At 45.0% G+C, this 21,770-nt stretch overlaps 1 protein-coding gene across 2 annotated transcripts in view; it reads right to left on the reverse strand.

Annotated features, from left to right (window-relative positions):
- NUP188 (nucleoporin 188) overlaps window positions 1-21,770 on the reverse strand; it is a 43,408-nt gene that overhangs the window by 4,457 nt on the left and 17,181 nt on the right. The window contains exons 9-34 of one of the 2 annotated variants that reach the window (XM_086324581.1): window positions 20,979-21,190; window positions 19,826-19,940; window positions 18,774-18,974; window positions 17,830-17,919; window positions 16,375-16,440; window positions 15,341-15,460; window positions 14,429-14,555; window positions 12,237-12,389; window positions 11,917-12,043; window positions 11,620-11,707; window positions 11,448-11,524; window positions 10,613-10,727; window positions 9,139-9,259; window positions 8,961-9,027; window positions 8,155-8,283; window positions 7,714-7,853; window positions 6,523-6,629; window positions 5,316-5,522; window positions 5,016-5,185; window positions 4,440-4,509; window positions 3,982-4,049; window positions 3,356-3,551; window positions 1,611-1,688; window positions 1,256-1,341; window positions 926-1,071; window positions 517-698 (exon numbers count right to left, since the gene is read on the reverse strand). In XM_086324581.1, coding sequence (XP_086180707.1) covers window positions 517-698; window positions 926-1,071; window positions 1,256-1,341; window positions 1,611-1,688; window positions 3,356-3,551; window positions 3,982-4,049; window positions 4,440-4,509; window positions 5,016-5,185; window positions 5,316-5,522; window positions 6,523-6,629; window positions 7,714-7,853; window positions 8,155-8,283; window positions 8,961-9,027; window positions 9,139-9,259; window positions 10,613-10,727; window positions 11,448-11,524; window positions 11,620-11,707; window positions 11,917-12,043; window positions 12,237-12,389; window positions 14,429-14,555; window positions 15,341-15,460; window positions 16,375-16,440; window positions 17,830-17,919; window positions 18,774-18,974; window positions 19,826-19,940; window positions 20,979-21,190 — 3,258 coding nt within the window. Of the gene's footprint in view, window positions 1-516; window positions 699-925; window positions 1,072-1,255; window positions 1,342-1,610; window positions 1,689-3,355; window positions 3,552-3,650; window positions 3,800-3,981; window positions 4,050-4,439; window positions 4,510-5,015; window positions 5,186-5,315; window positions 5,523-6,522; window positions 6,630-7,713; window positions 7,854-8,154; window positions 8,284-8,960; window positions 9,028-9,138; window positions 9,260-10,612; window positions 10,728-11,447; window positions 11,525-11,619; window positions 11,708-11,916; window positions 12,044-12,236; window positions 12,390-14,428; window positions 14,556-15,340; window positions 15,461-16,374; window positions 16,441-17,829; window positions 17,920-18,773; window positions 18,975-19,825; window positions 19,941-20,978; window positions 21,191-21,770 lie in introns of those variants that run through there. The other variant, XR_015136208.1, reaches the window with a different exon arrangement.

The raw sequence follows: 21,770 nt of genomic DNA on the forward strand, positions 1-21,770 counted from the left end.
ATACATCCAACAGGCTTTCTAACATACAAATCTCATCGTTTTTCTCCCTTACTTAAAATCCTTCCGTGGTTTTCTGTTTCACTTAGCACCCAGAATAAAGACCCTGGCAAGGCTGCCGGTCATCCAGCCTCCGGCTCTCCAGGCCTCACTTGACCCTGGCTCACACCACATGATTCTCACCCACAGCTCAGCACACGCGGTTCTTGCTGCCCAAATCCCCCTGCCCCCGTGGCCTGCCGGCTCTACCAACGCCCAGGCACTGCTGAAAGGGTGCTTTCTCTCCGAATCCCTGGATGAGGTGAGAACCCCATGGGGCACCCTCTCCCTGTGTTCCACCCCTGCGACACTTGCCACAACGGAATTTGACACATGTTGCGCGATCTGGTTTCTTAACTTTCCCTGTCAGGCTGTGACTGTCTTGTTCACTCACCACCCCTGGGCCTGGCCCAGAGGAGGCAGCAGTTCACAACCGGGGATGCGAGTGGAGTACACACTGATTCCCAGGCGCCCCCTCACCCCATCCCGCTGGTCCCTGTGCCGGAGCCGGGAGCAGTCGTCGGTCTCCATGCTGTCCTTGTCCTCGGTGGCACTGCCCGCCGCCAGGCTGTGGCGGGTGTGGTCGAAAAGTGCGATCACCTCTTCCTGAAGAGTCTCACAGACGTTCAGCACCAGCTGGGAGTACTGGGGGATGTCATTCACTGCAAAGGACACAGGAGGGGACTCTGTCAGGCTACCCAGCACGTCTGTTCCAGGCAGGTGGCTGCGAGCGCAGGGTGCTAAGAGGAAGTGCGTCAGCCAGTGGGAGGGGAGGAGACAAAGAGCTTTCCTGAAGACAAGAGCCCAGGACTGAAAACTCGAGCTTCAGAGAACAATCCCAGCTCTGATGTGGAGGAAGGCTTGCCCCTCACCCTTCCCCGCCCCTTACCGCTCATCTCCTTCATCTGCAGCACCGTGATGAACGCCGAGAACACCTTGGCCTTGGTCTTCTCCATAAGCTGCTGGTCTGCCTGCAGCACTCCCTCCAGGATCTCCGTCAGGGGCCCAAGGATTTCATCCACAGACCCTAACTCTCTAGACACAGCGCAGAGTGGAGAGGGGGGTGGAACACACCTCACAGAAAGGCCACACACGGCCCGCTCCCCTCAGGATGCCCGTGGGGCAGCACGCCTCTCATAAGAGGTCTGCTCCTGTCCCGAAACCCGAGGTGGAGCCAGTGAGGACGGTGGGAGAGGCTGCCTCTCCTGGCCTGACTTACCTCTTCCACTGCCGGAGGAGAATAAGCAGCAGGGTGCACGTCATGGAGCCCAGGCGGAGGCAGTTCACGGAGGTAGGGACGAGGAGCTGAGGGGAGATGGCACAGTCAGCGCCCCGAGAGACTGGGAGCACCGCACACAGGCCCCTGCGGCCCCGACCCTCTCTCTCCCAGCAGTGCACTCATGAGAGTGAGCATGGGGAAGAGGCCAGGGGCTGTAGCGGACCTCCGCCTGGCACCACAGCCTCAGGCCGCCTGAGTGATCTGACCACTCGCACAGCTACAGGCTTAGGAGCTGCTATTTGACTGCAGAAGCCATCTCCCCGGGAGGAACAGGAACTCTCCCAGACACACTTACCAACGCCTTGGTCCCCTCGAGCACGTCAAGAAAGAGCTGGCGACGCACTGCAGAGTCTGTCAGGTGCGTTATCTCCGCCTGCAAAGGGACAGGAAGGAAAGGTCAGTTAGAAAAATTTCCCAGACTTCAGAAGCCAAGAAAGATGGGGTCCTCTGTCAGGCAACTGGTCACTGCTTCCTTGGTTAAAATGAGACTCAAGGACCCTGATATTTCCGGGTCCTCTTTAGCCATGGTCAGAATCAGAGGGCTAGGTTCATTCACATCCTCCCCAACAACGTCCTTCCTCTGCTCAGACCTTTTGAGGCTTCCCAGGGCAACCCTTCTGGAAACACCAAATGCTCCACGAGGCCTGGGCACCCCCGAGGATCTGGTCCACCTGATTTTGGTATCATCCCCACTGCGCTCATTTGACTCCAACCCTATTGGCCCCCTTCCTCCTCTGTGAAAAGGCTGAGCTCTTCCCATTTCTGGGCCTCTGCACCTGTTGACTCTGCCTGCCCAGAGCATCATCTAGAAGTCTCCTCGCACACTCGGGCCTCAGTGTGAACAGTACTTCCTTAGAGGGCCTCCTGACTACTTCTACCCTCCTTCAGCATTCCCTACCATAGCATCTAAGTTATTTCCTTCACTGTGAAATATCACAATCCCGAACTATATTCCTTTGTAAATTTGTTTACAATGTACCTTCTCATGGGCCACCCCATGTGAGATCAAAGACTGTATCTACCTTATTCACTGCTGTATCCCAGTGCCTAGCATACAGTAAGCATTCCACTAATATCTATTAAATGGATGAAAAGATGATCAATATCCTAGACAAAACCAAAATAGGTTTCCTGGGGGAAAAGATGTTGGTGGGATTTTCAGAACTGCAATTCAAGAACTGCTGCCCCATTCGGACCTGAAAGGTGACACATAAAGTTCCCCAGAGACAACTGACCCTTTTGGTGTGTCTATAGTATCAGGGGTCCCAAACCACCGTGCCACAGCCCACCTCCAAGGCTGTGGCCAGTCAGGCACTAGGGAACAAGTCATGGAAGATGTAAGAGTGTGCCTGGAACAAAAGGTACTGTTTAGCTGAAGTTATAAAGTCAAGATACTAATTTGGATTCCCTAGAGCAAAACACGTCAATATCAAGTCCTTACTATACAGCAAGATGTTGTCAAAGCACACACAAAAGAAAAGCCAAGGAAAAATGCAAATTCTTCTCAAACATCAACTCGCTAAAAACCAATGCTCTGTAGACACACTGCAGAGACAATGGCCTCTGATCTTTTTGTAAGAACACCAGGGAATGCAGTTTCTAGAGCCAACGAAAACCACTGTTCTCTAGAGGGTACTGCTGCAGCCATTATAGCTACCTGCTGACCAGTCAACAAATATATATACCCAGTATATACCCAGCGTCCCCAGGGCACACAGTTGAGAGGCAATCATCCATGTGCACAAGAAGTGGATGACAGAAGGGGTCTCCAAGACCTAGCTAGATCCACAAAGGTAGCTAAGGGAAACTTTTATGAACATCTGAAGGGATTTAAATAATGCCTTCTCTGCACTTTCCTTAAGGGCCCCTTGCTGGCCAAAAAGCATCCAAGCACCCCACATTTGGCACAGAACCTGTTACATTTTAGCTCTCAGAGAAAAACCCTGACCATTCTTTAGCCCAAGGGGCTGTATCTGCTAAGCATCCCAGCATATTGTTGCTAGGATACCAAAACCAAAACTCGCCCCAGGAGGTTCTTACGTGACTGGTGGCAATGATGAGAAACATCCTCCAGGCAGAGACCAGCATTTGATACTCTACCAGGGAGGTGCAGCTGCTGCCCTCTGTGTCGGCCATGTGAACTGCCAAGGACTTGACATACCCCGACCAGTAGGCAAAGCGCTTCTCGCTGGAAAATTTCTTGAGTGTATCTTTTAATGATTGGTCTAATGAGCCCCTAGGGTGTCAGGAGAAAAATAAAACCTACGGTTAGCAGAAATGCCGACGGGAGTGTGACGGGCACTGACCCTTGCTGAGGCAGAGAAAGCAACCTCACATGGGCTTAAAGGCAGACGGCTCCAGATCAGCTCCATTGTGTGGGGCTCACACTTCTTGCTCAACATAATGGGTTAGGCTGAGGCCTTTTCCAGGGTTCCTTCTCCATAAAATCCCGAGCACAAGGAGTTTGCTTCACAATCACTCTTTCTGACAATCACAAATGCCATCGATGGACTGACCAAGGACACGGATCCGTGGCCCTCCAGAAATGGCTCCAAACCAGCTCTCTCCTCTGTCTGGGCTCATTTGGCCACGCCCTCAGCAGTAGACTTCATGGGTCCCCCCGCCACAAACCTCTGATTAAAGTCTCAAAAGGGGAAAGGACTCACTTAACTACATAGTATATCTCCAAGCAAATTATCTTCATGATTAGGGCACAGGTTTCCAGGATGCTGGGCTGTGGAGGGGGAGAGCAGAGAGTCGTGAGAACCTCTCCCCTGGGGCCCCTCCCTCCCACGTGGGCCAGAACAGGGACCGGCACTAGCAAACAAGAAAGCACGTTCCCTAGCGAGTGGGCATCTAACTTGCAAGAGCAGAAGCGTCAGGTCCAGTGTCTCGAAGTGAGTGGGGACCACAGAGCCAGCAACAGAGCAGGGCATGCTACCCTCCTTCCCAAAGCAAGACTTCAAAGGAGAGGAGACAAGTGCTTCTCTGAGAAAGAAGTTCCAGGTGAAGAAAACGTGCTGGTCATTTAGTCAGGTGGGGGTAGACATTTTCCACAGCCCAGTCTCAGCCCAGCCTTCACTCCCAGGGCCTCTCCACCACTGTCCCTCCCTTCAGCACTCACCTCAGATGTTTCCGAGGGAGGAGAAAGCGTACCAAATAGCGGACTCGTTAGATTCTCCCAAAACTTGGGTCTGAAAAGAAAATACATGGCAGAAATCACACTTTCTCTCATACAGTCCTTTTTCTCCTCTTTCCACCTCCCCTTGGTGGTCACCTCTCCACATTTTCTCAGTTCCAACCCTAACATCTGCTGCATAGGTCACCTGTTCAGACTATAATACATAAACAGAAAGCGGTTCCATGGACAAAACAGGGACCCAGAGTAAAGCGTGTTCCATTCAGTTCAATGGCTCGAGCAAGTCACCCTCATCTGACTACTGTTTCTTATGAGCAATGGCTTTGGGGGTTGGCAGAAGGTGGGAATTTGAAAGGTAGAACTCTAAGGTAAACATATCAGAGTAAAGATTATACCTGCTGGGGCAGCTTTAAAAAGAGAATAACTCCCACACAATAACCCAAGCACGAAGCACTTTTAAGCATGACCTCTCACAACAAACCTCCCAGAATGACTGCCCCCTTATCTTATAGACAAGGACACACACTCCAGAGACTGAGGAATTTCTGGAGTCAGACTCACTTGGTTCTGAGGACCAGCATGGCACTGTCCCGCCGGTCCTGCCACAGGGCGTGCAAAAAGGCGATGGCTGCCCGGTGCAGCAGTGGGGGGCACCAGTAGCGGTCCTGCTGCTGGGAACCGATCAGCTCCAGCACCGCGTGGAGACAGCTCCACACCCCGAGGCTGAATTCCTGCAGAGGGACAGTGAGAGCTCAGGCCCACAGCTTTGGCCCACAGCTTCGGCCCACAGCCGGACCTGGAGAGTCCAGCACCCACCTCCCAGAGGGCCATGTCCCAGCTTCATCCCAGGTGCAGGCTCACCTTGGAGCCATCGCTGCCATCCTTCACCTCCAGATTCAGAAACAGTTCAATGAGGCCTGGCTGCGTCTCTACAGCAACCGTGAGGAATTCCAGAATCATGACTTTGATGCGCATATCCTCAATCTTGCTCTGCAGGCGGGTCAGGAAGGCGTCTCGGATGGCAGCCGCATCACTGCCCAGGCAGGCGTACACTGACATGGGCGCCACCTGGCGGAGACCGGGACACACAGGTAGAGCTCCACCTCCAGAAAAACCGCAACAGGCATCTGCAGAAAGGTGCTGAGGAACTCTTGGAAAATGCCAGAGAGGGAAATATCCAGATGGACAGGTCTGGGCCAAAAGGGACATCACACCAAACGACAGCAAAAGATGCCCCATGATTCCCAGAGAAAACAGTAATCAACATAAAAAGATGCATAACCTCTCTTACGGTTAAATAAATGTAAAGCTTTTTAAAAAAGATAACATTGATTTGCCTATTAGATTAGCAAGGATTAAAAAACTGGTGAAGTCACTGTGGCAAGGATATGAGACTTAGGTAGTATAAACTGTTACATCCTTTCTGGAGGCTAATTTCAAAATATCTAATAGAAATTTAAATGTTCATTTATATCTAACTAATTTTTAGGAATTGTAAACAAAAGTTTACAGGGTTCTGTGGATAGGAATGTTCACTAGAGCACTATTTAACAGTAAGACAGAAAATAGCATAAATAAGTTAGGACCCATCCATGCTATGGCACGTCACACAAGAATTAGAGAATGAGGTAGATCCCAGTGTGCCCATACAGCAAGGCTGCAGGATGTGGTGTTAAGTGAAGAAAGCTAGTCACAAAACTGTATGTATCGTGGAATTCTGCTTTGGAAAAGAACAAAAGCTCACACTAAACATTCTTTAATACATAAGCATGGATAAAAAGAAACCTGGAGCAATGTGTACCAATCTGCTCACAGGAATTCTTAGAATGAGGAGATATTAGAGGAGACCTTAATTTTCTGTAAAAGTTTATCTGTAACATTTAAACAAATATTTTAAAATGAGTATGTATGTCTTTCATAATCAGGAAAAAAAAGTGTGTGTGAGTGAGTATGTGTCTATAGGTACATCACTTTAAAAGTCCAAGTCAGTTACATCTCTTAGAAGAAACACTATTCTCAAGCACAAAGTCAGTTTTCTGGGGCTTGGACTTGTTAGGTGGGATCCTACCGTGGCCAGACGTTTCAGCAGCTGGATAGCAAGACGAGGCAGAGCTGGGTCGTGTTTGTGGTAGATGTATTTGGCAAGAACAGCAATAAGGTTGTTCCCATGGGCACCTGAAGAAGTACAGGAAACAGTTCAGACAGCAAAGTATGCCTAGTTCAAGCTCTTAGGAGAGGTTTCTGTTCAGAAAGCTCACATACATGAAGGAATTTACTCTCGAGTACTTGGAGGGCCCAAGCGGATGCAGGTGGCCCTGTCATTCTCTTTCTTCAGTAGCCAAGGGGACAGGCAGGATTGGGGGTAAATAGCTCAGTCCAATTGGAGAAGGCAATGGCACCCCACTCCAGTACTCTTGCCTGGAAAATCCCATGGACAGAGGAGCCTGGTAGGCTGCAGTCCATGGGGTCGCTGAGAGTCGGACACGACTGAGCGACTTCACTTTCACTTTTCACTTTCATGCACTGCAGAAGGAAATGGCAACCCACTCCAGTGTTCTTGCCTGGAGAATCCCAGGGAAGGGGGAGCCTGGTGGGCTGCCCGATATGGGGTCGCACAGAGTTGGACACGACTGAAGTGAGTTAGCAGCAGCAGCTCAGTCCAATACATTAAGAGCAGAATTAGATACACTTTTTAGAAAATAGTCTTTTAACAAACAGGGTAGGAAAAAAGACATCACATTATATACAACATGGCACTAAATGCAAAAAATCATTAAAATCCCAAAATGATATAGCTAGAAAAAGGTCGTAGATGACGTCCAAATGCCTACTTGAAAATAAGGAAACTGGGTCCCAAAGAGATTAAATGAGTAGTTTAAAGCCAAAGAGTAATAACAGTCAACACTAACTAGGTACCAGGTTTTACAGGCAGCAACTGAATGTTCATTATGATCTTACAAGGTAGATACTGTGACTATCCCCATTTTATAGACGAGAAATCTGAGGCATAGTTGTTAAAATAAGGTGCCCAAGGTCAAAGCTGGCTGGAGCCAGAATTTTAACCGAGATACTCTGAACGTGTATTCTTTACTATTATTCTATCACCACTGGGAAGCAGACGTAAAGTATGACACAGTCTTATTTCTAAGTCCAACTGGTGATCATTACCGAATTTCAAAAATACTGTTGACCTCTAAAACACAGCCTGCAGTATGTACTTACGGGCAGAAATGCTGCTAATTAGAAGAAAAATACATACCATGCTGTGTGAGAGCCTGTTCCAGAGGGGACACCACGTTAGAAGGCGGTTTCAGCCGAATGACATTGTTGGTGACAGAGAACGCCAACTTCACTGTCTTGATCAGCAGCTGGCCCTGGCCCTGGCCCTCTGCCCCATCGCTAGGGTGCCAAATGGAAACCAAAGTTGATTCAGACAACATGACTTCATTTGCAACACATGTGCTCTCATGAATGAGATTCCAACAACAGTCCCAGAGTTCAACAGCTCTAGAGGCCCCAGTCCTAACTAGGAGAGAGGAGGCGCACTCAGCTCCCTTTGCTGTGTGCCACTCTATACAGCAGCCAGTAGGTTATACAGAGGCTACATCCTAGGAAGAACAGGTTGTCTTTCTTACGCTCCAGTTCTTACAACATGCGGGCACGATAAAGACACATGGGGAAGGTGGAGAGGAAGGCCTACCTGCGGGGCTGAGCAGCCATGACCATGTCGATGGTGTCCACACCGATGCCCATGATATTGATCACTGTCTGTCCTGCTTCCGTGTAGGCCAGGCTGCAGATGCAGAGAGACTGCAGGCTGGGGGTGTGACTGGAAGACAGACACGTTCTGAGTTACCAGGGAGCCACCAAATTTATTACTGGAAGTAAAGGGTATTGTCCTAATCTAACCAACTGGACATCAGTGATACAAATCAGCTCTTTGCCAGAGGAAGCCACTCTGATTTCTTTCCTTAAACAGACCCTGAGAAACCATCTAAATATCCGTCGATTAATGAAAATGCTTACTGAAACAAATCACAATTAATCCATAGAGTGGAATGCATGGAACCATTAAAACAAAACAGATCTGCATGTAGTGGCATGGAAATAAAGTTACAGAAGATTAAGTACAGGCAGAGGGAAAAAAACCTAGAAGACACATGTTAACTTGTTAACAGCCATCTCTGGGAAATAGGGTTATGAAGGGCATCTTGCCCTATTTCTCTATGACATATACACCTTTTGTAAAGATCATAATACGTGTGTGTATAATTTCACTGGGGACAACCTTGTTACCACTTCATTTGCTCTTCTCTCTTCAGAGGGATAAAGGAGAAACAGGCTGGTGGAAGGCAAATCTGAACCCCAATAGCACTGAGCTCTGGGCCCAACCAAGCTGAGTTCTCTGGAAGAACGAGCCAGCTGTGCAGAGCAGAAGCCCGTGTCTTCCCTTGCAGAGTGGCAGCATCTCAAAGTACCAAGCGCTAGCAATCTCCCCCCTCCTACCTGCTGTGCAGGTCTGTCTCATGGCACAGGTTCAGTATTGAATGAATCAGCTCCAGGATCAGGCAACCTGGACTCCAGAAAAGACATAGGAGTGATGTAACCTCGGGTGATGACCCTTATCCCAAGAAAGAAAGGTGGCCAGGGAGCCGCCCATCTTCGCTGCCCATGTTCTCCTTACCAATCTGTTCTCTCACACCATGGGAGTTGTATCGCCACTTGTGGTAACTTGGCAGCATCTCCTTCAGCACAAACATGACACAAGGCACCAGCCCTTGGCTCTGGGTACTACCAAGCTGCCCCTACAAGAAATCTTGCCGTGAGGGCATATGCCACTTAAGAATAAGTCACTTTATCACTAGAGATTTGACTCCAAGACCACATATCCAAAAGAAACCTGGGCAAACCTTGGCTATCAGTGGGGGGGGAAAAAACAACAACAACAAACATCAGAATACTCTAGTTCAACTGAATCCAAGTCATAGGTTTCCCCAGAATAGAGAAAGGGACTAAAAAGACAATGTGACAATATCACAAAAGGCACCTACAAGAAAGAGAAGGATGAAGGCTAAACCTGAGCAGGAGAGAGGTCCATCTGAAACACAAAGGATACAAGACTGTTGACAATGGAAAAACCCAGGTTCACTGTCATGATCACCAACCACCCTCTAAATTCTATCCCATCACTCAAGTATCAGAAAGGAGATCTGATACTCAAAATCCTTTGTCCTAGTATTACTTGTTACCATCAGCTTCCTTATCGTAAAAGTAAGGTTTCTTTATATAAACATATCTACTTCCCTATCTCTACACAGAACCATTTCTATTTAAGCGTTCATTGACTGATTCTTGCAAGCAGCACATGTGCTTAGCGTTCTTCATGTGGAGCCCTCTCAACTCCAAGAGGTAGAGATCATTTATCATACCAGTTCAGAGACGTGCTAAGAAATTTAATACCTGTCCAAGGTCACACAGCCAATAAGTGGTCAACCTGAAAGGTAAACCTAATTTTGACCCCCAAATCCATGCCACACAAGTATTTTTCAACCAGAGCTGTGATTCATTACCGGATTGTGAGATCAGCTTGTTAGAAAACATCAGAACGCACCTTGCATAGTACAAGCTGTGTCACACTTTGCAACTCCACTTTGTGTGCGCTTAGTCGCTCAGTCGTTTTCGACTCTTGCGACCCCATAGACTAGCCTGCCAGGCTCCTCTGTCCAAGGGATTCTCCAGGCAAGAATACTAGAGTGGGTTGCCGTTCACTTCTCCTGGGGATCTTCCCAACCCAGGAATCGAAGCTCGGTCTTCTGCATCGCAGATTCTTTACTGACTGAGCTATGAGGGAAGCCCCAACTCCATTTTAGAAGTAAACATATGATGTACATACTGGGACATGATGAAATGTGTACATATTATCCTGGGCTTTGTCAGAAATAACTTTATGAAGTCACTGCATTACGCTGTACGGACTCTGAGTATTAAATAAGTTAACAAAGATGAAGCATCTACTATAAAGTCAGGCACACAATAATCAGGACACAGAGACTGCTATCACTGTAACTTCAGGACAACTGTTAAGCCTGCAAACAAATGACTACAGTAACGGGATATAGGAAAATTATTTCAGATGCTTCTATCTGATGAGATTTTACCTTCACAAGAGTGGTGATCAAGCGCAGAAAGGCAACAGTGACCCCATACTCGCCCTGGGGCTGTTCACTATTCATCAAGAGGTTTCCATACCCACCAGCATTCATCCCCTCAGCACTGGGAAAAAACAGAGGGACAAAGGGGAAAAAAACAATGGGATGCTTTCAATAAACTGTAAATTCAATTTCAATAAACTGTAATAATTCCTGTTATTGTCTCGATGACTTGGGCATAAAATGAAAAAGCCCTGCAAAGGAATTAATCAAATCTAGGGTACTTATTAACCAGGGGAAGCATTAAGGACTTTACTGATATACAACCTCAAAAGTGAAAAATCAAATAAACATGAAGCAAGCATGTTTGTCTCATTAGCAAGAGAGAGCAAGAAGAGAACGCTCAGGTAGTGAGATGGAGCCTGTGTGTTAATAAATGGTGCATCAGCAAGCTTGCGTGGCCATGAAACACAGAGAAGTACAGAGTGACCTCGGCTTAAAAAGGGGAAGTTGAGCCTCTGGATCCAGACACCCCTGGATTCTCTAGACTAGAAAGTTAACTTCCACATACCTAAGGTGGTTGCTGCTGGATGAGAACTACCTCTCTCCCTCAGCTTTAAAGACTGACCCACATCAGTGCTCGCCTAAGGAAAGAGCCTCTGTGCCCCAAGTCCCATCACCACCTTCGCCTCATCCTGACTCATTTCTGGTGAGAGGACTGAAAAGGCAAGCAGCAGAATACAAAGGCTCTGAGAAGCACCTTTAAAACTAATGAAGCTAGCTGAGATCTGAAATGTAAGGGATACTCCCCGGGAATACACTCTACCCCCAAGACCTGGCTCACCTGATCATCTGACTCATGCTGGAGACCTGGTGGGCCACGAAAGGCAAGAAGCCTGTGTGAAGAAGATCAGTCCAGACCTGGAGAGGGAAAAGAAGAGTCGAGTGTCTGTGGTGTGTCTTCAGGTATATGCCATGCGTGACATTTTTGGGCTGTTAGGAAGACTGTGTCTCACCTTTGCTGGGTTCCGGGCAGCCAAAACAGTCAAGCAATTGACGCAAGAAGCGATGACATCCACAGGCGGGGAGATCACTGTTGTTAACCTGGTTGGAGAACAGTGCACTGCACTCAGTAAAATGAATAAAGTGACTTGTTCCATCACAAGTATTTTCCAGTCCTCTCTCCCCAGGTCCCTCCTGGCAGCAGGAAATGAAAATAGGAAATCCCTCTGCTGTGGACAGATATCACACCAGGGTTTCCCACCATGGGCTGCGTGCAGCCTCTGACCCAGTGGGAGGGACCAGATACTGACCGCTGCAGCAGCATGTAGATGCGGGACGTGATGGGCAGGAGACAGTCTGCTATCGACAGGTCTGTACTGATGACCTTATGGACCAGGTCGATGATGGGTTTGACCCGCTGGCAGTGCTGAATCACATCTGAGGGGGAAAAGTTGTGATCTCAATGAAAACAACTCCTTTAAGATCACTGAATAGTCTCTGAGACCCAGATAAATGATGCTAATCACAACCTGGAAAGTTCTGAATCTTATCTTGAAAGTTTCTGCCTTCCAAATCCTCTAACCATGACCATTTTTCTTCTCACAGCGATCGCTCTCTGAGCTGAGCTCACCTGCAGTGGAAACGACATGCAGCAGCATCTCAATCTCGCAGGTGAAGAGGGTCCAGCTGCTATACGAGTATTCCCAGCGCACCAGGTAGGCCCTATCGTCCAGCATCACTTGGCCCACGGTGCCTTGAGGTATGCGAAGGTTGGTCTGACCCCCTAAAGAAGAAAGAGAAATTAGTCTACTAGGAAGAGGAGATTCCTATGACAGACAGCAATATCTAATCCCACAGAGATGTACAGACTCTCTTCTTAGTACCCACTACTGTTACAGCTTTTTGCATTAAAAAGGGACAAAAACAAAAGCTCTCAACTGTCATAGGGGAAGTGAGTCTTTCCACGTGTCTGAAAAACAATCGAGTGCAGAGTGGTTCTCCACTCACATGATGACTATAGGAAGACCACCTTACAGGACAGCAGGTGCCCAGGTCACCAGGTAAGTCACTAGCGATGCAAAGATTAGAAGAGTAAGGCTGTGCCTCCCACATTTTATTCCTTGAGCATATGGAATATACAAGTGCTTACAACTGTTAACAGGTTACTCTCACATGCTGCCAGCAGGAAAGGAAATTGCTGTTTTCCTACAACTTAATTCAACACAATCGAAAGCCTTTGACAAAATTCAACATCCATTTATGATAAAAACTCTCCAGAAAGCAGGAATAGAAGGAACATACCTCAACATAATAAAAGCTATATATGACAAACCCACAGCAAACATTATCCTCAATGGTGAAAAATTGAAAGCATTTCCTCTAAAGTCAGGAACAAGACAAGGGTGCCCACTTTCACCATTACTGTTCAACATAGTTTTGGAAGTTTTGGCCACAGCAATCAGAGCAGAAAAAGAAATAAAAGGAATCCAAATTGGAAAAGAAGACGTGAAACTCTCACTATTTGCAGATGACATGATCCTCTACATAGAAAACCCTAAAGATTCCACCAGAAAGTTACTAGAAATAATTAATGACTATAGTAAAGTTGCAGGATATAAAATCAACACACAGAAATCCCTTGCATTCCTATACACTAATAATGAGAAAACTGAAAGAGAAATTAAGGAAACAATTCCATTCACCATTGCAATGGAAAGAATAAAATACTTAGGAATATTAAAAAAAAAATTTTTTTTCTACCATTTTTCTCAAATTGTGGTAAAAAAAATAGATAAAATTTACCATTTTAACCATTTCTAAGTTGTCAGGCCAGTGGCATTACGTACATTCACATGGTTATGCAACCCTCACTACCATCAACCCAAAGATCTGTTTTCATCATGCAAATCTGAAATTCTGTACCCATTAACCTGTAATCTCCATTATCCCAGCCCCCAGCCCCTGTCAGCTACCATTCTATTTTCTGTCACTATAAATTGAACTACTCTAAGTACCTCATATGCATGGAATCCTACAGTATTTAACCTTTCCGGACTGTTCTACTTCATTTAGTACCGTGTTTTCAAGGTTCACCCATGTTATACATAGCATGTGTCAGAATTCCTTTTCTCTTTAAGGCTGAATAATACTCTCCAAATTTTGGCTCCTAAGAAAACTTGGTGTCTTATCTATATATACTGCATTTTAGAAAATCCATTTCATCTGTCAGTGGACATGTATTTAAAAATTTTATTGCATACACCCTTTTACCCAGCAGTCCCACTTTAGGGATTCTATGTACTAAAAAGTAAAACCACCAGGACATAAAGGTATATGTCCCCAGAGAAGCACTGTTTGTAGTGGCAAAAACCTGACATAGCCTAAATGTCCTCTAGAAGGTGAAAGATAAAAAAATATGAAACTTCAAGAATAATTATATAGTTACTAAAAAGAATGAGTCAGATCTACATGTAATAAAATCGATTTGCAGAGAACCTGTGAGAGAACACAGAGATGTGTCAGAGGATATACACCACACGGAACAGTAACCATCTGATGGGGATGGGCCTGAAAAGATTCGAACATTTAAAAACATAGCTCTGCGCTGTCTCCTTTGTTATAATGAACAAGCACTATTTCTGAAGTAACACGATCAAATGATGTAAAACAGTAAGAAACCAATAATTTATCAGGAAATCAACAAGCACAGTGGAGGAGAGGATCCACTTTAAAGGTACCTGCCATGAAACATTAAAACAGCAGTCAGGTCAACACAGACGCCGTGGAAGAGGCTACTGAGTCAGGGTCATCTGTCTCTCTCACCTAGAGGGTAAAGGAGTTTGGGTGTTTGCCTCCGCCAAAGGGTTCCATCTTCGTGGGAGATCACATCATGGGGCTTGTGCTTATAGAGTTCATTGTAGAAAGACATCTTATCCAAGAAACTATACACCTGCCAACACACAGGAACAAAAAACAAAGAGCTATACATTTACTGAGGGACATTTAAGGGGCCTCCCATCTGCTTTTCTGCTCTTTTAGCCACTGTGTATGTGCTGACTCTCAAAATTCCTACAAAGCCATCCCTAGGACTCTTCTGAGACTTGCCTCAGCACTCCTTGTGAAGTCAAACCCTTCTTATTCTTTAACACCCAACTCAAGGACCCTCTCACTCCACAGACCGCTGTCTCTCCTGAACAGTATGGTCTTGACCACTCAGATGACATAAATTACATACCACTTGGCTTTATGGTTCTTATTTAGTCACTAGGCTATGTCCAGCTCTTGTGACCTCATGGACTATATAGTCCACCAGGCTCCTCTGTCCATGGGATTTCCCAGGCAAGAATATTAGAGAGGGTTGCCATTTCCTTCTCCAGGGAATCTTCATGACCCAGGGATCAAACCCAATCCCCTGCATTGGCAGGCAGATTCTTTACGGCTGAGCCACCAGGGAAGCCCACCTAGCTTTACTACTTAATTCTTATATCCATTATTCTCTTCTAACTAGATATTAAGGAACTTCACATTTTGTCTTACTCCCACAATATCTATAGGTAGATACTTAATAGGTACTCAAGAAAATTTAATTTTATAGAACCGAGGAACTATCATCAGCATTTTTCATTCAACTGCAGACTAATTCTTGCCATGGCAGTGGAACTGCAACATGAAAAGCAAAAAGGATTTCTAAAAAACATCTCCCATTCTATTTAGGCATCTAACTGAATAACCTACCTTCTTAGCAGTAGACTTCCCTGATACAAGGGCTCGAAGCAACTGCAGGAGTGGAGACAGGAGATGGGGAAACATTCCACATACACTGTCCAGAATGATCCCGAGACCAGAGGTTGGTTCCTATGGCAGAAGGGGAGAAGTCACTGACCTTCATGTTACCCAGAAATTAACACATCTCTGAACTGCCCAGCAACCATAAGAAAATATAAAATAAATCCTTTTCTTTAGGTAGACGGCATTTCTCTAATAATTTAAAACTTCCATGTTAAACATCCAGTGAAAGAGGCTTCAACAACTGAGTGAGACCCTGAAGGGAGACTACTGCTGCCTGCAGTGACCTCTGCTAGGAATCCTCGCCACAGGAAAACACAATGTAGCTGTACATGATCTGCTTCCACTGATATGAAAAGCACCCACAGCCTGTCAGCAGTTAGCACCACACGTGAGCATCATATCCTAATCTGCATTTTGTTTCCCACCACCTCAGGAGAAAGAGGGTGCAATACACAGGCAAAGCATTCAGGCCATAGTTCCAAGAGAAACATTTATTCATCACCTGGGCCTTGAGGCTTGAGGCTGCTGTCAATGCTAAGACTAAATACCAGTGAGAAACTGTTCTCTCCAAAGCCGAATCCTCACCCTAACACATAACAGTACTCTGAGAATTTCTAAGACAGTTACAATCACCCAATGGTATGTTCAGGAATTAGAGCACTACTGGTGTCTGAGACTCTTGATGTAAAAAAAAGACTTGGTGGGTAGGAGAGAGGACACACTGGCTAATAATGTGGACTAGGGACTCAAGTCAGATAGAACTACATCTTGACCCTATCTAGCGGTGGTGACTAGCTCAGGCAAGTAACTTTCCATCTCTGAGCATCACATTTCCCCACACACAAAATTGGATGATATTATCTAATTTATCAACTTTTGTATAGATTACATGAGAAAACAGACCTAAAAGCTTAGTCTAAGAACTAAAACAAATTCTGCTACAGAGAACACCACAGCCTGACTCCCTCTGACATACTTACTGTTCCCCAGAACAGTTCTGGGAGAGAAGGGTCTGCCAGGACTTCACATGCTGTGTCAATTACATCCTGTTGAGGAGGGAAGAAAATGGCTTACTTTTCCTGGTTGAACCAGTCTTTTTTTTTTTTTAGCTGCATTCTATTAAAATAAAAACATGGGAGGAGGGTTCAGGATGGGGAACACATGTAAAAAAATAAAAATAAAAAAATAAAATAAAAACATGAATAATACCTTCATATAGTATGTCAGAAAGAATTCTGGGGTTAAAAAGTAAGGAATTGTAAGATGGTAAGCAAATTAACCTTTCTGAACTTCAAACTCTAACAGGGTGAAAATATTACCTGCCTCACAATGTTGTCCTAAGGATTAAATGTTAAGATCATGTACATGGAAACAAACTGCAAATCTTACAATGCATGTAAATGAGAGGTATTACTAGGCCCAGCTTAGCTGAACCACACCCCCACCCACTCTGTCCGTGGAAAAATTATCTTCTACAAAAGCGGTCTCTGGTGCCATAAAAGTCTGGGATGCTGCTCTAGGGAACTAGTGGATGGAGACAATGATGTGGTTTGTGGATACCATAATTAACAGCACAGCTACAGACTACACGAAATCTGACATACTTATCAGCCAATACTATATAGATCTATTTAGATCCTAATACAAACTTATGATAAACTTATGACATTTACGAGAAATTTGAGTCCTACCTTATTTGAAGATATGTTTTCCTAGATATGATAAAGGTTGTGAAGCTTCACTAAAATATTTGTATAAAGCAAATACTGTCCAGGATTTGCTTCAAAATAACCAAGGAGGTGGGAGGGAGGTTCAAGAGGGAAGCGATATATGTATACCTATAGCTGATTCATCTTGCTGTGTGGCAGAACCCACAGTAGTGTAAAGTAATTATCCTCCGAAAGAAAAGTAACCAAGGAGGGAAGGGGCAGAAATGAGTACAGTCAGCTGTCCATCGATCATTTGGAAGCTGGTGATGGAGCATGAGGGTTCATTACACAAATCTGTCTCCTTCAGTATATCTTTAAAATATTTCATTTTTTAAAAATACTGCACAAGAATATTTATTAGCATCCATGGATGTTTGGGACAAATGCACTACAGAGTAAAAAATTAGGTTGTAGAACAGTATATAGATGGTGATTCCATTTCTAAAGAACTACTATATTTTTACATTTGGAAGGGAATATATCAAACTGTTAACACAGGTTATTCTGTGTGGTGGGCTTACAGTTTTTTCTTTTTATCAGCACTTCCTGACTTTTTAATCATTAATATGCACCTTTTTATAATATAGTAAGTGGAAAAAACAGCAATAAACAGCAAATTGTACTTGAAGTATATGGGTCTGTGTTATATCAGCTCCAAAGGAGTATTTTAGGAAGAAGACTGCAAGCTGGGCAGTGTAGACAGTCTCATGAAAGCCAGACACTGACCTGCTGATTGCCCAGGGTGTGCAGCTCCAGGGAGGTCAGGACAAAAGAAAGGAGTCCGTAGACACACATGCAGGCAGTGCTGGTGGTACACTGTAACGACAAGGGGTCGGGGGAGCTCTGAGTAGCAGCACTCTCCTCTAGGCTCGGCGTGATCCCATCACATTAATGCAGTCTCTCTAAACAAATGGGAAGAGAACCTGAGGCTTCACAATTTTCCTAACTTGGTCCCAAAATCAGGAAGACAAAGGAAGAAAGGAGAAAGCAGAAGCTATACACATTACAGTACAGACAAGAACATCATAAGGGAACCCTTTTCAAAATGATCAAAGTTTTCGTAGGGAGGAAAACCACCTCCAGCCTACAAAAAGGATAGAGCCTCTATGCTGGTAGGAATGAAGCAGCTGCCTCGACTGTCACTGAGATGTATCAACCAGCGCCAACAAGTTGGCTAAGGTTTCATTCAGCATGTCAAAACAAGCTGATTAAACCATGCCACTCAAACTAAGCCCCCACACAAGACTCAAAAAGAATTTCTAATTCATCCCATTACAGTTGAATGAATAAGCCCTCTCCAAAGATTTATCCAGTCACTATGACCAAAGTTGTAAGAGATACTTAGTGGCACAGCATAACAGGATGGCAAAGGGTCAGAGAAGGTTCAAGCAGGACCCACCAATTCACTGTTCCTGTGGGCAAACACCATCCCTTCTCAGTTTCAATTTCCTAACCCGTAAAACAGGGTAATAATTCCCAATACACAGAAGTGTTGTGAGGATGAAACAAGATACTGCGCAGAAAATGCTGAGAACAATGTCTATCACAATAAAGGCTCTATAAAGGTTACAAAATTATCATTGTTATCCCCATCACTGACAGTCATTATTACTACAATGATGATTCATCAACGAGCATCCACCCTGCTCTTTGCCCACTCGCATGCTCACGTCATTTCCCCCACTGGCCAGCGAGCGGAGCAGTCGGGTCAAGTACTGAAAGACGTTCAGTTGGATGGCTGTCCCCCCTATCTTCCGGACCACGCTGCTTGTCTCTTCTGGATTCAGGGTGTGACGGAGGAGGGCCCATGCCAAAAGCACTGGGGCATGATGCGGAATGTCCCCAAAGGTCAACATCAAACGGTCCATATCCTAATGAAAAGAGGATACATCCATGTCACTTAACACAAAGGGTCAAGACTCTCACAGAGGATCTTTCACCATGCTTAGTAAGTCGTCCATCTGTCTAGGGTGCCCCTCTCTCCCATTCTAACATTTCACTCTCCCCAAGCCCCCAGCCACTTCATTAATAAGAGCCCTCAATTACTCTTCCCTTTACCCACAATTCTCTCTAGATTTTAAGTTGTGTCAATTTAAGATGATAAAATATATGTTCAAATGGAAACTCCTAGAAAATGTTCCTGATCCTTCCAGAACTTTCTCAGATCTCTCATTTTCTATCTTTCTGTCCATCCTGTCTGTTCTTTCCATTCCTCTTTCACATGCTGCATAAATGCATACACCCAAGGTTCTGTCCTTGGGCCCCTTTTGTCCTTCTATCATCTCCCTGAGGGACTCTACTCATTCTCACAGATTGAACTATCACCTCTGTGCAAATATTAATAAATCTCAGATTTCTTCCAAATCCAATGAACTGCTTTTTAAAAACCACGTATTCATTACACAGCTGGCCACGCCAGGACTCAGCGGCCGCACACAGGACCTTGACTTTTCGCTGTGGCAGGTGCTAGCTTTAGTTGCAGCATGTGGGACCTTTAGTTGACTCAGGTGCAGTTCCCTGACCAGGGAGTGAAGCCGGGTCCCTTTGCCCTGGGTGCCTGGGAGATTTAGTCACTGGACCACCAGGGAAGTCCCTTAATTAACAGTGGAGAACCACAAACTCCACAATAAGGAAAATTTTATGTGGCAATATAGTTGAGTGATTAAAAGCTTACTACTAACTACATAAACAGTCTGAAAAAATAAGGCTGTTTCAAGTTCACCTGACAAATAAGTCCATCCTGGGCAAACTGGTGCAGTTCTCTTCTGTCATCCAAAGCACACTTATGCAAGGATTCAATGTCCATGCCTTCCACCAGAATAAGGGCACTGAAGTAGCTGGAAAAAAAACAGTGTCATGGTGTCATACATGCTACTCTGAACCTCAACGGAGAATAAGGTAAAATGTAAGACACTTCAGCGTCAAAAACACTGAGATATTTTACCTTCTTTTTTCATATTCAAGACTTCTAAACTCAGTAGGTATTTTACACTTCCAGCACATCTCAATTTGACCAGACATATTTTACTTTTTGGCTATATCACATGGTTTGCAGAATTGTAGTTGTCCAGCCAGGGATTGCACCCGAGTCCTCAGCAGTTTGAGTGCGGAATCCTAACCTCTGGACCACCAGGGAATTTCTGTGACCAGCCTTATTTTATATTATTTTAGTTTTAACTTTTATCTTTAAATTTTATTTATTTTTGGCCACATTGTGCAGCACGCAGGATCTTAGTTCCCTGACCAGGGATCAAACCTGTGCCCCCCTGCAGTGGAAGCATAAAGTCCTAACCACTGCTCCACCAGGGAGGTCTACCAGCCATGTTTTAAATGCTTGATAGTCTCATGTGGCTTCTGCCCACCAAAGCACAGATCCGGTACAAAATGTTTCTACAGCCAACAACTGTATCTAGCCCAGATCAACTCACTGGTCAAATGTGTATCTTTGTTCATAGAGGGAATAGGCTCAAAATGTGGATTTATCCATTTCCATAAAATCTAAAACTCTATATACACTATGACCTCAAAGAGGGCAGGGAACACACCTGTCCTATTTATCACTGTTTTCTTAGCACTTGCACAGTGCTTGGTCTATAAGTTGCTCAATGGATTTTTCACAGAACGAAACAATGAACCCTAGATGAAAAACAGTAAGTAATAGACTAGAAAGCGATACTTGTTTTGAGAAAAGATATCCCTCTCAATCCAAGTATTTGTTCCCTGAATGACCTGCAAAGTGGTAGTATACTCATCTATTTCCCCAGCCATTAAGTGAAAAAGTATCTAGCCCCCCCCCCACCCACTCACAAGACCACTCTAATGTCAATGCTCTAAATACTGAATAAGTTCTAAGACTTCAATTCATTCACACTTACCCAATCCGATCCACAAAAGGATCCATGGTCTCATCTACCAGGTGCCTGTTAGTCTGCCTACTACCAAATCCTTGCTCTTTAAACATCTTGGTTAACACCAATAGGTCACTAGGTGCCATCTCAAAGTATGCATAATATAGGAAAATAATTTCTAGCAGCATGGACTGCTCCCGAAGGCACTGAACAAACCAGCGAGACACCTGGCGCTCAGTCTGCAAAACCAATGAAGAAAAGTGAGTGGGAGAGAGATGAAGTCAGATTTTAAACACATTTGAATCCTTAAAAGTTATTTTTATTAGGTAATACATGTATAAAAATAAGATTAAAAAAAAGTCTTCTCCCTACAATGTCTGTTGCCCAGGTATCCAAATCTATCCCCAGAGGCAACCACTGTTGGAGGCATCTGTCTTTCCTTCCGGCAATATGCCATACACTTTCATTCATTCAGACTAGTGGCTGCTGGGGGCCAGGTGTCACAGACTAACAGCAAACTTCCTAGGTAGACAGAAATGTTCTGTATATTGATCACGAAGGTGGTTAGGGCATATAACCATATACAACTGCCAAAACTCAAAATGAGTGAATTTTACTGATGCGAATTATACCTGAATAAAGCTGGGAGATGCTACAGATTACTCACTTCAAAATGTAAGTGTGGATGCATTTATGAAATAAACTCCAAGTGAAACTACTAGGTCAAGCGATACGTGCTTTTCCATTTTTAGATATCATCATAGTGTTTTCCACTGAAAAATACACAAATTCAAACAGTAAAATATAAGTGCCCATTAT

Source organism: Bos grunniens, chromosome 11 (genome assembly GCF_055505025.1).
Source record: "Bos grunniens cultivar Pamir isolate PY7600 chromosome 11, Bosgru_T2T1.0, whole genome shotgun sequence".
NCBI lineage: Eukaryota > Metazoa > Chordata > Mammalia > Artiodactyla > Bovidae > Bos > Bos grunniens.